Genomic DNA, 20,985 nt, shown 5'->3' on the forward strand with positions numbered 1-20,985 from the left:
TATTTAGAGTCTGTATGTTATGTATGTTAGCAGCCTGTTTCTCTTCTAATTGCACAAGCTGATATACTTCTGGGATCCCTAAAGCTTTATTGAAAAAGCTTAATGTGAATAGCTTCATCCCAGAAACAATCTTTCTGTTTAAAAAGTGGTCTTATTAAGTTTGCTGGGATGTTGTAGACATATTCACATACTCACATACTATAGATCATAACAGTCTGATACAGGCATGTTGTATGTTCAATAGCAGTTTTAATTCTAGGTAGAGTTCTCAAGGGATGTGGGTTGGCTACAAGACAAGCCAGTAATACTTGGTCCTTTAGCTAAGGCTGTAGGAAGTCAAATTTCTAGTCCTGGAGCTCCCTGTTTCATTAATCATTGGGTTAAGCAAATGCAGAAGCTACATGCACGTGGTCTTTAGTGACAAGGCAATTCAAGCCTAGGAAAAAAATATTTCACAGCTTAAGAATATCATGCATGCTTTAATGTTAAGGTTTCATGTGCCATGTGCACTATTTAGGCTGCCTTTTAACCAAAGCACTTTGGGACAATGGAGAAGCTCAAAGATCCTTTAGTGTTAGCCCACCTAGGCCAGTATCCTGGAAGCACTTATGATTACATATAGTTCTTACTAATGTGAGTAGTGCCACTGAAGTCAGAATAGTAACTCATCAGTGAAGAGAAGTTCTTGGCTGTGTTTGAAGGACTACTCCCTATAGTCCTTTTGAACAGGCAGCAACGAGGCTGAAACCTCTAGAATCAAAGATACTATAATTAAAGGCAGCTAACCTTAAAGAAACTTTGCATAAATGACATGCCTGTGTCAAACACGACTACTTTTTTAAGGACCTTTCAAATATTTCAGTAAAGAAAAACAGGTAGCATACATTTAAAACACAATAATTAGACTGGAAGCAAATGAGAAGCCTTTTTAACTGTGCAAAAAAAAAAAATGGGGAAAACAAACAAACAAACAAACAAAAAAAAAACAACAGTCACATGCTGTGCAACAGAAAGTTTCAGTCTTATCATTCTATATGATCTGTATGCTGCCACCTCAAGAGTAGCTCAATTCTCTGGATTAATTGTACCAAATAGTATAATGGACAGCTAGCCTACTTTTGCTAGCCAATACTTATCCAAGAGTCAGTGTTACTTACATGTGCTAGGCTTTGCTCTTCACAGGATACAGGAGCTTCTCTTGGGTTAAGTCAACTTATCTTCCTGATGTTAATACTGTTCCCTTATTGGATAGCTGTCATATAATTCACCAAGTTAATATTTTAGAATTTTTAATAATAATTCACATTACAAATGTTAATAACAGATATTCCCTAAATGTGCATATATATGAAAAGGTACAAACCCAGCTGAATAGCATAGGTGCTAGTTTAAATGAGTGTCTCAGGTGACATACTGAAAAATGTCAGCAGGAAGACAGACCCATAAAGAAAAACTGTATCAGTTTCTCTCTGTAGTTTATGATTCCTTAGCTTGTGTGTTATGACATTTTTTCTGATTATAAAATTAAACTGTGTTAATCTGCACTGATAGATATTTTAATTTAGATCATTCCTTCTTGTGAGTAACTTTGGAAACCAGATATATGACCAGAGGAAACTCTCTTTGTTATTACAGTGGCATAGAGGAATTGTAGTAAGAACTGAGAGAAATGATGAAAACCCATTATCAGACAATGAGTCTGCACTCAGATTTGCTAACTAGTGTTTTATGTATCAATTTATCTAGCCTCCTAAAGATGACAAAACAGTGTCTGGATTGACAAAGTTTGATTGAAGCACTTTATGGCACCTTTGAAGCTCCCAATGTAAATCATATTTTGATGATATGGAATAATTTACACATCAAAATAATTTTATTTTGAAGCAATTAAGAATGTCAAATTCAAAATTGCCACTTAGATAGGAGCATCTGATTTTTTTCTTTCTTCTTCTGCCTTATGTGCACAGGTGGAAATCATTGACCAGATCGCCTTCAATTTCCTAAACGTGTCGACATAATTCAAGACTTGAAGTTTTTCAAAGCTTTGGCTTTTCCAAAGGTATGCAATGTATATGACAGATTTGTTTCAGTTCTGTGCAATATACTATGAATTGCAACTGCATTTCTCATTTATAAAACAGCCATAAATAACCCTATATATTCTCATTCAGTGGACAAGCTAGAACAAAAAATGCAGTAACAGAGAGATCAAAAAAATTGAAAATTCTGTGGTTTTCATTCTCATTGTTTCACACTTCCAAGTTCCATTTATATGAAAGAACACAATGATTCACTTGCTTGGCTTAACAGCATAAAAACAAACAAAAAACAACAACAATAAAATCTAGGATTCTCACATACTCCAACAGAAATCCTAAATATCCCAGTTCTACCTGAAGGGTGTGTGAAAATACTAGAATGACAGTGAATCACTGGTTATGTATAATTGTTCTTTCAAGGTTCCCATGAAATCATATTCCAAGAGAATCCTGAGTCGGTTTGGATATCATTATGAACAATTTCTATGCCTCTAACTGAATAATGGTCCATCTTTACTTGGCTTAGCCCTTAAAACTTCTTTTGTTGGAGTTGTACTAGAAAAGGGAAAAGATATAAATTCTATGGCCACTTGCAAAATAAAGAAACAAACAAAAAAAACGGCTTGCATTAACACCTTTCTGACCATTCTCTCCCACCACTAAACAGCTCATGAGGGGTATGAACTCAACATCCTCTCCTAAAATCTGTGGTACTGTGTCTCCTATGTACCACAATCTGTTATCCTAATGTGGTCAGCTAAGATTCAAACAGTAGTCAGTAAAAGACATTATTCCATGTGACCATTTCTCTCAGTGTATCTTGGGTGAAATGATGACAAGGTGAGTGGAAGATACTTCTCTGTCGCTTATTGCCCTGTCTTACCACCTCCTTTCTCTTGTTTTCTGGGACACCAAGGATCAGTTCTCATCTCATATGGATGATTGACTAGTTTGAGCTAGTGGATTACTTGCTGCTAGGTAAAGGTAGCCAAGCACACAGTTTTGAGACATTCTGTCATTTCACCTGCAGGAAGCAACAAGTTGACAAGCTCCCTTAAGAAACAGTTATACCAGTCATGGATGCTGCACAGTCTCTGAAGTGGCCCGTGTTTAAATCACAGGGAAACTACTGGAGCTGGTTGTGCTGTAGGAGCATACATTGTTGATCAACAGCTCTAGACAACAATGTATAATAAGAGAGAACAGTGTTAGGGGGGGGGGGGGGGGGGGGGGGAAGAAAAAAAAAAAGGTTGATGCTGGGTATAAAACATGAATTTTAATGTAGCAGAGTCAGTGGTTGAGAACATGGTGGGACAAGTCAGTAGTTTCATGTTCAGAAACATTAGCACTGAAGTACCCTTGTGATTGGGATTTTGATGAGAAAAAAGGTATGATTTCCTTTTATTAGCCTTAGAGATGAACAAAACAGTGGACTTCAGTTTTTATTTCATACTAGAAAAAAAAAAATGTAAGTAGAAAATCTCTGTACATTGTACCATTTTGAATTAAACTCATGTTTTCAACTATTTCAAGGTTTAGGTATACTTTTTTTCCTCATTGGAGGACCATAAGTTGTTCTACTAGTGTGAAATCACTGCTATATTGTGTAAGAACAGTTAAATTTCCTGCCCTGTCTTTAAGTATAATACCTATGTAAGTATCAGGATTCAGGTGAGCGTGGATGAACTTGATGTATTTTCAGTAATTCAGAGCTTCCTACAGTTTACAGCAGTAATGCCCTTTTGTTCATCTGCATCTTTCCTAACAGTTTGCTGAGGTGCTTGGGATTTGCACAGCCCAACAAAGATAGCCAGAGTAACAGGCCTGCGATGAAGCTATCATATGGGAGAGAGTTCTTACCGTGTTAATTACCCTTTAGCTAGACTTCCATTGTCCTCTAATAACATACATCCAACAAACCTGACAAGTAACCTGAAAATGATTCCTGTATTGAACTTAGCCAAGATGTTAATAGGTGATGTAACTACATAAGTATTTAAAACTAGCTTTAGTTTAGGTGATAAAAAAACATTTTGCTATTAACTGTCTTTATTTGTTGTCCCAGGGAAGCTGGAATCTTGCTAGTTGTGCCTTTTCTATAGCAGAAAGATCTCTTTCTAATTTAGAAATGTTCAAAACTTGTGCATAAAACACAATCTCTCTACGTAGTAATTGCATTCCTTTCTTCAGATAACATGAATGTTACTATGCTGTTCAATAACAAAAGTAATATGCAACAGCATTTCTTTATTACCTTTTGTCTTGAGCTAGTAATGCACTGACTTTGGTTTCCCTTGATCAGATCCACAGGCAACCTTTGGAAATTTTTGAGTCAGGAAACAGAGTATGTGGTGCAGTATTTGGGTCACTTCCTATATATGAGGTAAGCACAAGTGTTTTCCAACTTTTGCAGTAACATTAATGTACCAGAAGCCATTATAACTAGTAAATGGTTACAATCACATACTTGGACATTTTATTTTTAAATGCTTCTCAATTTAATTTTCTCACATGGTTTGCATCACTACCAATTACATCCAACTTCTTATGATTAACTGCTTTAAAGATTAAGGGACATATATCTGCAAAAATACTTGTATTGCTAGCCATACAGACATCTCTGAAGAATAAAAAATATCTGGGATGTAACTAATTTTCTTCACAGCAGCCCATATGATTACTGTGTTTTAGATTTGTGACTAAAAGAGTATGGTAACAGGACAATGTTGTAGCTATTGCTGAGCATTGCCTGCACTGTGTCAAGGTGTTTTCCCCACCCTCAGTGAGTAGAACGTGGGTGCACAAGAAGCTGGGAAGGACCACAGCTGGGACAGCTGACATAAAACTGACCAGAGATATTCAATACCATGTAACGTCCTACTCAGCGATAAAAGGTTGGGAAAAGGAGGAGGAAGATGAGATGGTTATGGTTATGGTGTTCATCTGCCCAAGTAACCATGATGTGTGCTGAGGTCCTGCTTCCCAGGAATGGGATAAACATCAGCCTGCTGATGGGAAGTAGTAAATTAATTCATTATTTTGTTTGCTTGCATATGCTGCCTTGCTTCACCTATTAGACTGTCTTTATCTCAACCCACACATTTTCTTGCTTTTGCTCTTCCACTTCTCTTCCTCATCCCACTTGGGGAAGTGAGCAAGCAACATCGTGGGTAATTAGCCATTAGTGTATAAAAGCTAACACCACTACAATTCCATGTCCTATTTGCCTTTGAAAGACAGCCACGTCAGCTCTCTTCCAGCTATTGAAAATTGCTTCATCTTCAGAGATTAATAGAAATGAACAGGTTCAGAAAGCTGCTTATCCATTTCATTACATGCTTTTAAAAACACGTCATTTTATAATTATGTAAGGTTTTCCCTTTGGCATTTTCCCTATTTCTAATTGAAACTAAAGTCTTTAACTCTAGTTGTAAGATGCAGATATCCCTCTTCTGTCCGGTTTATTAAATACTTCTTCACAGAATCACAGAATGGTTGAGGTTGGAAGGGACCTCCAGAGATCATCTAGTCCAAACCCCCTGCTCAAGCAGGGTCACCATTCTTCTTTGGTTCTTCCTCAGAACTGACTACTTACTACGTTTCTTCTTAGGCTCTTAATGTTTGATTTTTTTTCAGTCTTGCTAGCTGCTCCCTTTGGTTTTCCTTTTTAATTTCCTGTGTTGTCCAAGAGCTGATTTTTACTTATGTCTATTCATGTCTCCATATTCTCCATTATGCAGAACACTCCCTCCATAATGCAATACTACTTCCAGTAACAATTAAATATTTAATCCTACACTGAGTGAAGTCAATGGACCACCACTCAGGAGGGCACCTGAAGGGATGAAAGACACGGACTCCTGATGGCTCTTGAACAGGAGACGTTTATTGCCATTTTTCACTACTACATATACTTTCCCTGTATCCCCATATGCTGTCCACACACCCAAATCTGTCATACAATTGGTTAGAGACTCTCAGACACATGCCTCAAGCCAGCCAGCAATTGGCCACTGCCAAGCTCATCTTTAACACTTTAGCCAAGTTACTTTATCTCGACCTTGCTCAAGTTTTTGTTTCTACCACTTGTTTCCTCATTATCTCTAATTCAGAGACATGTGAAACAGCGCAAAGACACCTGAAAATTCCTTTCCCATAATTCCCCCTCTTTTATTTTCAACCAACCAAATGCTTTCTATAGATTTTTCTATCAAGCACAGCAGACATTGCAATAAGCAAGGTACAATAAGCAACAGGGTAAAAATCACAAGCAGAATTACAATTGTAAAGTAGTGTGCCTACTAGAATCTACATCAGTCAACAACCACTAAGCACTAGGGATGTTGCTTCGCAGCGATGCTGCATCTCACTCACACAGCACAATCACACAATCACGTAATGAGGCCTCTTGCACTTCTCATTCATACCACAGAAAAATATCACTTAAAATAATTTGTCCACGGCTTCAGGAGGTCCTTGTCTACTCTCATGGTGAGCGGCTGAGAGTGGAGACCCCTCCGAGGAAAAAGCTCTGGGTGCATCTAGGGGTGTCCACTCCACAGTCAATCCCACAGCCAAGCAGAGTGGCTCCTGGCACAAGGAATGATGCTATTATAGTTTTGTATAATTACACCAAAGAGATGCATTGCAATAAGGAGCAAGTGTGGCGTTGACCATTTGTTTCATGATTTAGTTTTTGCCCGAGAAATTGAACCTTACACATGCTGTTGCTGTTACACATCCCAGGATATCTAATTCCTGTGGCTCTAAGGGCGCTTGTGGCAAGTAGACAGTCCAGTCTTTGTTATCTGCTGGGTTCCCCACCAGACATGTTGTAAATGGGTCATTAGCACTAGCCAGGGACAGGCACATCACTTCTTGTCCTGTCATGTTGGCAAGGGTGACCGAGATGTTGTGGCATGGTTGGATGGAGACCCAGGGCTGGCAATAACCAATGGCAGTGGTGATTGTGAGGAGGAGGCCAACCATGACCTTACTCCCCTTGCTGGTACCCATCTTGGTCCATGACCTGTGGAGACACAAGTGTACCCTCGACCCCAAGTTAATAGAGGCTGGGGTCCCTCCCAAAGACCTGTATTTAATTTTTTTACCATTTACTAAGGCCCGCTCTGATTGTGGCACCTGTGACAGTGCGGAATTCATATTTTTGTAATGTTTTATTATGGGCAGTACCTCTTTGTGAAGAAAGGGGAATGATAGGTGATTCATTAAGTAAAGTGCCTTTCCCAACCTGTTCTGTGGTGTTTCCTGGGTGTCTCCCCCTTTTTGTTTATTTAGTAATGCTTTCAAGGTGCAATGTGTGCACTCATCAATGGCTTGATCCGTGGGGGAACGAGGAATTCCTGTGATGTGTCGGTTACCCCAAGTTCGAAAAAAGGTTTGAAGGGAGTGACTACCATAGGCAGGGACATTGTTGGGTTTTATTTCCTTTGGGATGCCTAGCACTATGAAAGCAACATGGAAGTGAGCCTGGACATGGCGACTAGTTTTTTCTTTTTTTTTTTCCTCTCTTTTTCTTTTTTCTCTCTCTCTTTTCTTTTCTTTTCTTTTCTTTTCTTTTTTGTTTTGTTTTGTTTTGTTTTGTTTTCTGGCTGCAATGTCCTCAGTCACTGCATTGATTCATTGCAAATCATGCAGCAATCTCCATTTCCCGCCCTTCTTCTCGATGACAAACACTGGTGAATGCCATGGGCTGTCTGTCAGATGTATTACCTTGTTGGAGTTGTTCTTGAACCAACTCCTGCAGACTACTGCTCGGACAAGAATCAGCTGAGCAATGCTAGTTCCCTTTGGTATGAGCACCGGAGGAGAGGGAGTCCATGCCATTGCTTGTATTATCCCTTCAAAATCTTCATCCATTACTCCGGGCAGTACAAAAAGACCCGTGGTCCCTGTACACTAAGAGGTATTTTACAGACCCAAGCGTCCCAAAGGGTGCATGCAGTCCATTACTGTGGAGACATCCAACCCTGCACTTCCTCGGGTTTGGGCGGTGGGGGAGTCCACCATGACGCAGTCAGTGGAACCACTGGAGCAGCAGGAGGTGACGGCTGCGGCCTGGCAGTCACCATCCCCCAGGGTGGTGACTGGCCACGACGGAGGGCCAGGGCACTGGAGTCGCCGCACGCCCCGCGCTCCCCTTCCCGTTTCACCGCCACAGCTGTGAAGGCTGACCCTCTGCGTTATACTTCGAGCGGCAGCGGTTGGCCCAGTGCCAGCCCTTGCCGCACCGTGAGCAAGCAGCGGGAGGAGCAGGGTTACCACGTGTTCCCCCTCCCTGCTCCTCACTGTGGGCATTCAGCAGCAAAATGTCCCGTGGCTAGGCAGTGGAAACACCGCCTGCCTCCCATTTGAAGCACCACAGCAAAGGCTACGGCCAAAGCGACAGCGTGATGTTCTATGGACCCAACTCAATCACACGCCTCTGTCGTTTGTGCTAATGTAGTATTAACAGGCAGGGCTTGGAGTATTTTCTTACAGTCTGTGTTTGCATTTTCCGCTGCCATAAGGGCCTCCTTCGCCTCGCGGTTGTCAATATCAATGAATTGCGTATAAGGCTCGCTAACTTGTTGCCTAATGCTAGTAAACGATGGCTCGACTTTTCCCGCTTCAGGTAACTTCAGCATAGCCTGGAGGGCCAGAGACGCGGACTGCCGCAGGATGGCATCGTTGAGCCGAGCCTGTAATCTCGGATTAAGGAACGGCTCGGTCCCCATCAACTCTGGGTTCCCGGCCCCCCGGAGGGGGTCGCTAGGCCCTCTTATATACTTTACATATACTTTCCCCGTAGCCCCATGCGCTGTCCACACGCCCAAATCTGTCATACAATTGGTTAGAGACCCTCAGACACACGCCTCGAGCCAGCCAGCAATTGGCCACTGCCAAGCTCATCTTTAACACTTTAGCCAAGTTACTTTATCTCGACCTTGCTCAAGTTTTTGTTTCTACTGCTTGTTTCCTCATTCTCTCTAATTCAGGGACACATGAAACAGCACAAAGCCACCTGCAAATTCCTTTCCCACAGGAACCATGCAGTAAAGAAAACTGTCTAAAATGCATGATGTGTACATGTTGTGTTTAGCAGCCTTCCATCCACCTTATTGCTGGGCTATTTAAATAGCGACAAAACTACAGCACTATATAGTAATGCTCTCTTTTTTCTCATAATTCATTACATAAAACCTGAAGTAGTTCAGGCTGTATGTCACTGCAAAGCATTAGTTTACTTGTTGAGTTCCAACTCCTAATGCTTTAAAGACACCAAATGGAAATTAGTCCTAGCCCCAAACATTATAAACAATGGTATTACTCAGTTGTTGTTTTTTTAAGTGTTGCAAGAAAAGCAAAGACACTCCATTTCTTTGAACAGATAATCTACTAAGACACTGTACTACAAAGAATTATTTTGAAGAATAGTTGTTTATTGTATCCTAGAGGAGAGAGAACACTGCTGGGAAGAAGCTAAGAACAAAAGAGCACGTCAGACAAGTAATATTTCCAAAGATACCCTTCAGGCAGTCTTTTCAGTGCTGGATCTAGTACAAAGCTGTTTGTTAACTGATTTGTTGGGTATTATCTGTGAATTTTATCTTGATGATGTCTGTCTTTAGAGGTTAGTGTCTCTCCTCCAGCATCCAGAATTATATTGCAGGTTTAAGAGTGTATCAGGTGTATCAGTTGTTTTGTTGTTCCAGATCATTACTGTAGTATGGAAAGGTATCTTAAGACAGTCTCTTTCAGCATGGCAGAAATTCATGGTTGGACTGGCTACAGTAATTAGTTTGCCAGAATTTCATTACAGCTCTTGCTAATGCTTTACAGAATCTGAGATGCTCTTCAGGTGCCCTAACCCACTGGGGTAGCTCCATCTGAATGGCATCAACGGCACCAGAATCATGGGAGCCAAAAGGCTTTGTTATGTATCCACCACTGTAATAGTTCCCATTATTGGGGCTAGGATTGGATGGAGAAGGCACACAAATATAACTGTTATTTTGTTCTTCGATATATTTACCCAAACTTCTGTTCCCTGCAAGCAGAGTCTCAAAAGACACACTAACTAGCTGATTGGCCAGATATCTAATGGAGGAACATGACGCAGAAAAGACACCAGAGTTAAGGGAAGTTTTTGAAACTGCATAGCCTAGTTCTATCCACTGTTCAGGATGTGCTTGTCCATGGATATCTAGAATCAGGCCCCTTGTCATCTGTGATTTTGCAGTGGTCAAAAATCCCATATAATCCTCCCAGGCCTGTTCTGCTTGGGGAATTCCAAAGGCGGCTTCTTCCTTTTCCCTGTTAGCATCCATCTTGAACCTCTGTAGGTGGTTTATAATGATATGTGGGAAGAAGCCATCAGTAATCTTGTTGATTTCTTCAGCAAGAACCTGAGCCACTTCTATGGTATACCTGTCTTGGTTGGTAGATGCTTTGCAGTTCTTATAGTCTTGAATGCTTCCAGGAGGACAGTCATGAGAGAAAATACAAGAAGATGTCTCTGCATCCCAACAGCCAGCATCTCAATCAGGGATGTCTTCAGGTTCCATTGACCCACCATGTGGGACAGAGAGGATCAGGTTCATGTTGCCCACTTGATATTCTGTGAAATTATTATGACCAAATAAAACTTCTCTGCTGCCAGTGTGTTTCAATAGCAAAGATAAAATGGAAAGGAAGAAGAGATGCATGATTTTTATTTGCTGCTGGAAGACTTGGCAATAAGGAATATGGCAGTACCTACATAAAAGCAAAAGACAGATTTTAGATTTTTTACAGCTGGAAACATGAGTGTTCAAATGCTGCTGGAATAATTAGTTACTGGTTAATCTATTTTAATCTATCTCCAACTAGCACAAAGAAGAAAAGCACTTACAAGAGAAACAAGGGACTTAGTGTGGCTAGACATAACTAAGAGAATTCTCACAGAACAACAGGACAAGGGAAATGGTAGGTTACTGGGCTGCCTTCATTCCCCAAGAACACAGAAGGATTGATTATTTGATCATCTTACCTACTCCCAGTGAATTGCCAGATCTCAGCAAAGTATTTAAAATAAACATTTTCCCACCTCACCTCTGAAACTTGAAGAAAATTCTACCAAGATTTGATAAAACATCTGTATCTCATTGACCTGAGTGACATGTCTTTCCATTATCCACATGCTTACAAGAACTAGAGGCTATTTCAACTCAGACCATCACTGGGTTTATCTAAAACAAACAGACTGATAAAAATTGAGTGCTACCAAGCCCTATCTCTATCTGCTCTTCAGGCTGAGTTAATTTCATAGCATCATAGACAGATACCAGTGAGTGCATTATGGAGTGACTCTCTCCTCTTTGGTTTTCAAGTTATTTCTCTTCAACACAGATAAGACATTTTTAAGCTCTCACTGACTGACTTTTTTTTGGAAAGCTGCAATTCAGCAAGATGCTAAAAGTACTTACTGGTTTGGAGGTATTACATCCCTAAGAAAATCAATTGAGTGTAACTGTGTTGGACAGCTGTAAAATGAATGAGTAAAGTCAGTGAAGAGCAGAATAAGAAAGGATACTTTTACTTCCATGAATTAAAAAAAAAAAAAAAAGCTTCACATAACACAGTCCAGGTGAAGAGTATGTGTGTATTAAATGGGTGCACTAACAGATGAGGCAGGCTGTGCTGTTGTCTGTATTGCCTTTACCATTAATTCGCCTGTAGAATAGCAGAGGCACAGAGGGACAGCTAAGAGAGCTGAAGATCTGAAATAATCTGTCCACCAAGCCTGGCCTGAGCACGTATATTACAGCAGTCAGTAATACTGAGAAGGGAAGCACTAAGGTTCCCATCACCTTCATTTCCCCAAGCAGTCTGCACCCACTGACCTGTCTGGGGCTCCCTTCCACTACTGTGTGATGCATTTGTCTTCAAATCTGAAGGAGCAGTAACCAGCAAAGGAGGCATCCTACACCCTACCCTTTTAATGCTGCCATAAAGACAGCACAGAGTATCTCTGCTCCCTGCTGTAACTTCTGCAGATTCTCCTAAAACCCATGCAGCTCCCATTGGTATGGATGGGCCCTCCCACCAGTTTTTCACACTTAAGAAAAGCAGAGAGCAATTTCACCCAGGTGACACAGCAAAATGTTCTTTTCCTACTTTGAAGTCAGCTGTCAGCATCCTTGCTGGCTTTTTAGAAACAACCTCCTCTGCCTACTGGTCTGGTACACATTGGGGTGCCTGTGCACAAAGTGATTATCTTGTTTCTCAGATGAAAGTCCATGAACTAGAATCTGATCCCTGGAAATCTAATCTTGAGTTTTCCTTCAGAGCATAATCAAAAGCTCTTTTTTTTTTTTTTTTCCCTCTCCTCTTTCTTATAAAGGATTTTCAGTCCTTTAACATGAGCTTTCAGCTTAAAACAAGCTCTTATCCTCCATTGTTTATGGTTACCTAGGTTTCCCTGAGGCACAGACTTATACCAGTCAGTTCACTGTTTGCATTACCAGAAACACAGAGAAAATATTTTCAAGCATTACTCAAAATCCTTTTTATCCAAGGGACAGACTACAGATAAAATATAGCACAAGTCACTTATAAGGAATAGCTTACCTACAGTGGGCCCCAGCAACAAGTTAAATAAATCAACAGCAACAACTCACAGGTGCTGCTCATCTGCCTTAGGATTCAGGTTTCCTTTGCCTCAGGCTCTCAGCTTAAATACAATGACACAGCTGTTCATTTCCCACTACCGGCCCGGAAATTTGTTGTCACCTGCAGCAGTTCACTTGTCTTTTTACATTTTCTTGTTAATGATTGAATCAGACTGTTAACACCACTAGATTCCATTTTAAAAATATCTGCAGACACAGCTTTGTATGGTTCCCAAATGGGAAGAAAGTCACCCAGGCACAGTTCATGCTCTGGGCAAGCTTGGAGAGTGAGAAGGAAGTTAGAAAATTTAGGAGGAAGCTAGAAAATTTACCTGTTTGCCATCTTCTCCTTAAAGGGGAGGTTCATGTGAATAAGAAATAAACTCTGAGGTAGGCTTCAAGATACCTGTTTATCGTAGGTAAACTAACATTATTTCAAGGTTTAAAAAATCCTCAATATTTTAAACTGGCAGTAATCACTGTAGGACTACTTTGAATATTTACCTAAAAAGAAAGGGAGAGAGAGCTGTTCCTGACTCCGTGCCTTCAAAAGCAGAACTGAACTGACCATTGCACTTGTTTCACTTGGGGCTCTGGGTCCAAGCAAGTCCCTAGAGGCCAGGCTGAGTCATGCAGCTATGTGGCACAGAGACTTCATCTTCACCTGTATTTATCATTTCACAACTCAGAACTACAAAAGGCAAATATATATATACACACACACACACACACACACTAGGATACTACAAGCTTAGCGTTTAGAGCCAGCAGTGTGCCCTGGCTGCCAGGAGGGCCAACCATACCCTGGGGTGCATCAAGCACAGCATTGCTAGTCAGTCGAGGGAGGTGATTGTCCTGCTCTACTCTGCGCCGGTGCGGCCTTACCTCGAGTACTGTGTGCAGTTCTGGGCACCACAGTGCAAGGACATTAAATTGTAGAGTGTCCAGAGGAGGGCGACGAACGTGGTGAAGGGCCTAGAGGTGAAGACATACAAGGAGCGGCTGAGGGCACTGGGCCTGTTCAGCCTGGAGAAGAGGAGGCTGAGGGGGGACCTCATCACAGTCTACAGCTTCTTCACGAGGGGGAGTGGAGAGGTAGGTGACCTATTCTCTGTAATCACCAGTGATAGGATCCGCGGGAATGGTGTCAAGCTGAGGCAGGGGAAGTTTAGGCTGGACATCAGGAAGAGCTTCTTCACTGAGAGGGTGGTTGCACGCTGGAACAGGCTCCCCAGTGAAGTAGTCACTGCACCAAGCCTGTCTGAATTTAAAAAATGTTTGGACTGTGCACTTAGTCACATGGTCTAAACTTTTGGGTAGACCTGTGTGGTGCCAGGAGTTGGATTTGATGATCCATATGGCTCCCTTCCAACTCAGGATATTCTATGATTCTTTTGTTCTCTATAATGACGTGCCTTTTTAGAGATCAACAGAAACTTGCCACAAGCACCACAGCCACACCAAAGGTAAGCTCAGAATAATTAATGTGATTAATAAAGATAGATGTGATTCTTTCACGAACTCTTTTTTGCCACCACTTATATCTTTACTTCCTCCCTAAAAGAAGACCAGAAGGTAAAGTGTAACTAGTCACACTGCCATTATTCCACCTGAAAACTGTTCAGGCCAATGCTTACATCATAAAAATAAATAAATAAATAGATAAATAAATAAATCTGGTATCTGGATATGAGAATGACACTCTCTTAATTCAGGTTATGTATCAGTTGATTAGTAAGCAGGCAAAAAGGCTGCTGCTTATGGAATCATTCATGCTGCATCTAAGAGCACCTGAGTTTCCATCAGAGGTCTACAAGGCTGTTCTTTAGTGAGCACGGTTTGATTTAATCACAGGTTGCAGCTGCAGATAGAAAGTACCACCCAAGGGAAAAATGCACTGATGTAACAGCCAAATTGGGTCAGGAGGAAAGTAGTTCTGTTAGCAACACAGTTAAAGAAGCCTCACCTCCTGGCCCCCTCCCTCAATTTTTCTGATTTCCAAATGAGGGAGACCATTAGCTTTTTCTTGGTGCGGGAAAGATAGACAAAAACCTACTTCCAAAAAGATTTTCCAGGTCTAGGTATATCCCCTGCCTGCATGTCAACCTCATGCATAGAGGAGACCACAGAGTGCCCCAAGCTCACCTCCCTTCTGTAGCTTTCATGCAAAGGAAACCCTGTACTGAGTGGGATTTGTAAATGATGAACCATACGTGTCTGCATGATCAGGGCAGCAAGACCCTCATGAAATGGATATTTCTACTTCTAGCTCTTTGTCAAATTACATGAAAATAAATCCATGGGCTCAACGATTATTGCAAATATACATTCAGAAAAGTGGCATGAGCATGTAAGTCTTCTTTCTTTAGTAGATCAGGCTAAAAACCAAGTCCCAAATGCATTAACTTTTAAGAAACAAGTGGAGACTAAATTAGAAAAGAGTGTGTTCACCTCAATGCCTCTGCCCCCTTGGGTGCAGTGACTTTTCATTTTACATCACACTATGTTAGAAGCCATTGTAGAGTCACTGGGATGGCTGGAGACCTTGTATTTTATGGTAGGAAGCACAGGTGGAAAAGCCAAGAGAAGAGCCTCCTACCTGCTCCCTCCCTTTGGCCATTATTCATTTGGAAAGAGGGATTGTAAATAAAATTCCAGAAAGAGGGTGATCAGTCCTGAGGGAAAAAAAAAAAAAAAAAAAAGAAGAGTAAAATATGAGTTGGGCAAGAATTTTTTGGTCCTGGCCTTCTTCAGCAAAAGTTCCATGGCTCCAGTGTTTCTGACTCTGAGACTCACCTTATGACTATTTTTAATGTAATCTACAGAAAATAGACAAAAGTAGATTAAATCAAATTACACATATAGCATTTAAAAATATGTGGATATATTGTATTAAAATGATGTGGATATATTGTATTGCCTACCCTAATTATTGTTCTTCTCATGAGCAGAATAGTTTAAGAAAAAAAAAAAAAAAAAAGACATGTCAAAACTGATATAAGAACACATTTTTAAGAGAAGTAATCAAGAATCCAAAATGCAATTGAATTTAAGAGTCCTGCAGTGTGCTAGATATAGACAGAAACATGGGGTGAAAAAAATAAAAATAAAAAGATAGTAAAGAGGAATTCAATCAGTATTTTCAGCTTTAAAACATCTTATGGTGTCATCACAGCCAACATATTTCTATGCATTCTTTACGTATGCACAATATACTTGAGTTTTAATTCAGTATTGAATTTAAAATTCAGTATTGAATTTAAGCCTTACTGTCCACTGCCTGGAAACATTGCTTTTCTGCCCTGGTGACTAAGTCACATTCAATATTCCAAATGAGCATACTTTTGGTTAAACTAACAAGAAAAAGAGAAAAAGAGGGAAAGGAAAAGGAGTGGGAAAAGAACTATTATATATTTCAGACTTAAAACTGGTCAGTTGTCAATCACTTTACTCCAGACGTTGTATTTCTCACTTCTACCTTGAAATTATTGTATTGGAACTGCAGCACTAACATCTCAGGATGACTTGTGGTGTGCTTTACGTGACTGGCTCTGGCCCTGATGTGGGAAATGTAATGGCGTGCTCTAGCCAGCCCACTGGAGTGAAAGCAGGACCTCATCAGGACACATCAGACACATTGCACAAGGATGAGTCCATCTGATAGTTCGCACCTGTAAGGGAAACAGATTAAAACAAGAATGCCCTTCCAGGTACTTTAAAGCGACTTTATGCTACTGTGTTTATACTATTTGCTGTATTTATGCAATATTTATTTATGCTACTTATGGTACTTATGCTGTCTCATGAGGCCTGGGAATAGAAATGTTGTCGAGAAATGTTGTCTGTCATGGCATAGACTTGCTTCTCAGCCCAGCATACCAATTTTTCTAAGTTGTTACGTGTGGCCGCAGATGCCACTCCAGGCACTAAAATTGCCAATGCTGCTCTAGCTGCAACCCCACACAATTCAGCATTATCATTGCAATCCGGTGCAAGCAATGCCCATTTATGTCTGGTGATCTCATACAACTGTAACAAGCTAGTAGCAAATACAATGAGTTTATCTAAGTAACATGGACATCTGATAGCATTTGCAGGGGTACCTTGCCAGGCCCTATCCCCACAAGTCAGAAAAACATCAGGAGGTAAGGCCAAAGCTGTACAATTGTTCCAAACACTGTAGTTGTTCCCCCTTGTCTCCATGCTATAAACCCCTAAACCCTGCTTAGCAGTGTCATTGTAATCATAGGTGTTATTTGTATTTTTGTACCGGTATGGCCCTTTCCAGGTTCCTGCAGCAGGATCCATCTGATAGCCATAGCTACATTCACATTTGTAGCCACCCTTCAGGTTGATACAGATTTGACTACAGATACCAGGGTTTTGGCATTCATCAATGTCTCCACAGTTTCTCTTGTCTACAAACTCAAACCCAGCTGGACAGTCACATTCATTTTTGTTGCATTCCTTCAGGGGCTCATCACCCCAGTCCTTGCAGTCTCTCTGCTGGTTACACACTTTATTGATATCTATGCATTCTCCACTTCTGCACTTGAATTTGCCAGGTCCAGAGCACTGAATAACATTGTTACAGTTTGCTTCATCAGTGCCATCCAGACAGTCTCTCACACCACTGCACTGCCTACTCCCATGGACACAGTTCCCATCTTCACATCTGAACCGGTCTGGCCTGTAGGTCCGAGAAAAGCAGTTAATTTCATCACTTCCATCCTTGCAATAAGGATCTCTGTCACATCGCCACTTCTTGTAGATACATTCACCTGAGCCGCACTGCACCTCACTCACAGAACACTTCACCGGAGGTGCAGGCTGGCGGCCACACTGCTCCAAAGATTCATCCGACTGGTCGGAGCAGTCACCTTGACCACTGCAGACAGAACTTTTGGAAATACATTGCCCACTACTGCATGTGAACTCTGCTGCACTACAAGTCACATTGCCACAATTCTCTTCATCTTCTCCACTGTCACAGTCTTTTTCACCATCACATTTCCATGACACTGTTCTCATATGACACAGCTCAGCACTCTCATCAGACCCATTTTCACAGTCCGGATCCCCATCACACTGCCATCTGTTTGGCACACACTGACCACTGTTGCACACAAAGTCAGATTCAGCACACGTCTTCTTCACACAAGCACTCTCATCACTGCCATCTGAGCAGTCTTCACATTTTGCTCTAGCACCGTCGGCAGCAGTGCACAGGCCAGTGAGGGCGAGCAGCAGGCAGAGTGCCCCGCAGCGCGGCAGCGCCCGCCGCCGCCCCACACCTGTGTCACTTATACTACTCCTATTACCCGTGCTGTTAGTGTCAGTGGCATCCTCCTGGTACCGTTTCTGTCTTTGTCGCCCCTTTTCTTTTTGCCACTGACCATTCACCACAAATGGATGAGACACATGATTACTAGTTAGGAAAGAGAGTGTAACGTCTGCTATACGGCTGCAGGCAGTGCCGGCTGCAACCTTAGAAGCGGTTTGTGAAAGAGCCTGCCGGTGGGCATTTGGCAGTGTAATCTGCGTCTCTGCACTTCTGCCCCGCAATAGAGCTAAGTCGTCATTAGTAATCCGTAGAATGTGGCAACCCCATGGAATCTTATCCAGAAACATAGTTATAACACCGATCTGGGGACGAATAGTCTTTTTTGCATTGCAAGATAAACTTCTTATAAAAAGAATGCCAGAGAGAAGCAGCACAGCCGCCGCTGCTTCCATGGTTACGTCAGACAGGCTGCAGGGTCCTGATCTCCGCCCCTCTGCTCTGTGCCGACTCGCCTCACGGTGAGTGTCGGCTTCCGTTGTCCACTGATGCCTCTGGTCTCCCGTAGCAACTCGATCTCGGATGTCCCGCATCGCACCGCGATTACTTCAATTTCCCGCGTTTTCCGCGATTCCTTTTTCCGCGTCTCTCCGCGATTCCTTTTTGCAGTCTATACCCTGCGTGCTCCGCTTTTCCAAAAAGCACTTGAGCAAATCATACGCCGCTTGTCTCTCCATACCTTTATTTATGTCAGCGCTGTTGCAGCCTTTGCAAGACTTCGGCGACGCGTGGCCGGCGGGACCCTGTATAGGTGCTCCCGGATGCGGGGATTCCGCGTTTTCGTCCCTTTCACCTTCCGAGCTGCGGGTGCAGGGATTCCGCGTTTACGTCCCTGTCACCTCCTGGGCTGCGTTGCAGGACCGGTTTCCTTCTCATATTCCGTCCAACCGTGGCTCGCAGGTTCACCGCCAGCGGTGTCCCTGTTCGGGGCGCCATTTGTTGTCGACGGAAGGAAGACAGGGACACTCAATATGAGTGATCAGCAAGCTTCATTTTATTGCCCGAATAGCCTAACTTTTATAGTGAACTTAACAGGGGCGGACAGTGTTTCACACAAGATTATTGGTCAAAAGCACTCAGACAAACAACTACAAGAAAACAACCCCACCTGCAAGAAAACAACCCCCTTGTGATTAGCAGTCACATAGACCTAGTCCTTGAAGCCAGCTACTGGTAACAATATTTTCCTGAATTCCTCAATTGGGCGATGTGGGAACACTGTCATGGGAACTTCTCATAGTTGCCCTGGTAGCTTGGTTTGCTCAGTTACAGCAAGCCATGGGATTTTTTGCTGTTTCAAAAATCCCTCAACATAGAAATATAGAAATATTTAATTTCCTGTTTGTAACTACAGGTGGACCAAACAGTAAAATTCTGTGAAATTTCAGGCAAAGTACTGCATTTAATTTCTCTTGATATTTTCCTTTGTACCAAGACAATATCATGATTTTTCAAATGCTTTCCATGTGCAGACATCCTCTAACCAGGATTTAATCACCAGCTCCAGAGACCAATACTAAGAGCAGCTTAATAAAGTAGTTAAACATAATGAAAAAAAAAAAAAAAAAAAAAAAAAAAAAAAAAACAGAAAATCAAGTAAAAAAAGACTCTATTTCAATGCAGTGCTACTTTCTAGAGTGTTGGCAAGTCTTGCGGCTGAGTGATCTCATTGCATGCAGCTGGAAACATGCACACACTCCTGTATTTGTTTCCATTTTATGAGTACTAACTCAATACATGAAGGTTTTCTTAAGAGTGCAGATAAAATTTGCATAATTCATTATTGTGTGCATAGTCTTTCTTTGGTTCTAATCCTCTCCCCATTCTTTACTGTTTCTAGACTGCACTTGCTCTCATTAGAAAACATACGAAGACGTATTTCCTGAAGATAGGAAAAATCATTAATAAAATCAGTCTGAGACTTTTAGGTTCCAGCACGTGTGTTGCCAATAGGGAGAATTTAAGGCTGGCACTGTAGAGTGCCTTGTAGTCCTAGTCTGTGGCACGTACAGACCACACGTTGGTTATCAAACTACAGTTGACTGCGTTTAATATGTCAAATAGGCAGAATGAGATACTGCAGGTGAATTGTAGCAGATGTTTAAACAGGAAGTCAATCCCATGCCTGAGATGTCCCTAAACATTAACTAGATCTCTGAAATAAAAATGTTGCTTTCTTGCCTTTTCTATTTGTATAGTTTGACTATTGTAAAATTCCTCTGTGAACCACTTCAAATTTCAGTATGGAATATGGATGTTCCAGGTTTTGTTTTTAATTAAAGCAATTATAGTAGCATGCATAGACAGATTTAAATTTCTAACTTTAAGCACTGATTCTTACAGTAACCCCAGGGTTTTGCTGCAGTAACGTCTGTCCCTAGCCTCTCCCCTTGTAGTCAGTGACCTACTTCCACTCTCTCCCCACCTTCACTGGGTTAGCTGCAGGGCTAAGTCCTGGTTGCACTCTGCAAACTGTGCCACCTTTCAGCTCCAGTATACTTGGTGTTTGTAATTTTCACGTTTGCTGTTACGCGTATGCTGCCTTCAACTGCAGGTCACGGCTCCTCTGCTGTAATTGAGCTGACCTGCAGTAATCGCTGTGAGGAGCACTGGCAGAAGCGGTTCTTCAGCATGACCGGCACCTCGTGGCTCCCTTAGAATACCGCTTACAGCAATAGCACAGGCCTGACTGTTACCACACCTCAGTGCCTTATTCAGCTCTGTTCAGATCTCCGTAAGTTTTTAGCTTTTTTAGTGTTTAGGTTCCTTACATCTGGGCTTTTTAAGGAGGCAACGGACACAGATACATTACACTTAAGTTGGTTTTTCTGCATGTTTTAATTTTTATTTTAACTTCTCACTACCAGAAAAAAATTTCTACATCCCAGGGTAAACCTGTGACCAGACAGCCGGGATAAAAAGAACAAACGCTGAACGGCCCGACGTTTGCGGG

At 41.7% G+C, this 20,985-nt stretch overlaps 1 protein-coding gene across 1 annotated transcript in view; it reads left to right on the forward strand.

Moving 5' to 3' along the window:
• WDR64 (WD repeat domain 64) overlaps positions 1 to 8,414 on the forward strand; it is a gene marked incomplete at both ends in the record, with an annotated part of 50,863 nt that extends 42,449 nt beyond the window's left edge. The window contains 4 exon segments of the mRNA XM_084283413.1: positions 1,968 to 2,000; positions 2,002 to 2,059; positions 4,342 to 4,422; positions 7,932 to 8,414. Of these exon segments, the coding sequence (XP_084139539.1) occupies positions 1,968 to 2,000; positions 2,002 to 2,059; positions 4,342 to 4,422; positions 7,932 to 8,414 (655 nt within the window).
• Between the last annotated feature and the right edge of the window lie 12,571 nt (positions 8,415 to 20,985).

The sequence above is a fragment of the Netta rufina genome, assembly GCF_964035555.1.
Source record: "Netta rufina genome assembly, chromosome: 3".
Taxonomy (NCBI): Eukaryota; Metazoa; Chordata; class Aves; order Anseriformes; family Anatidae; genus Netta; species Netta rufina.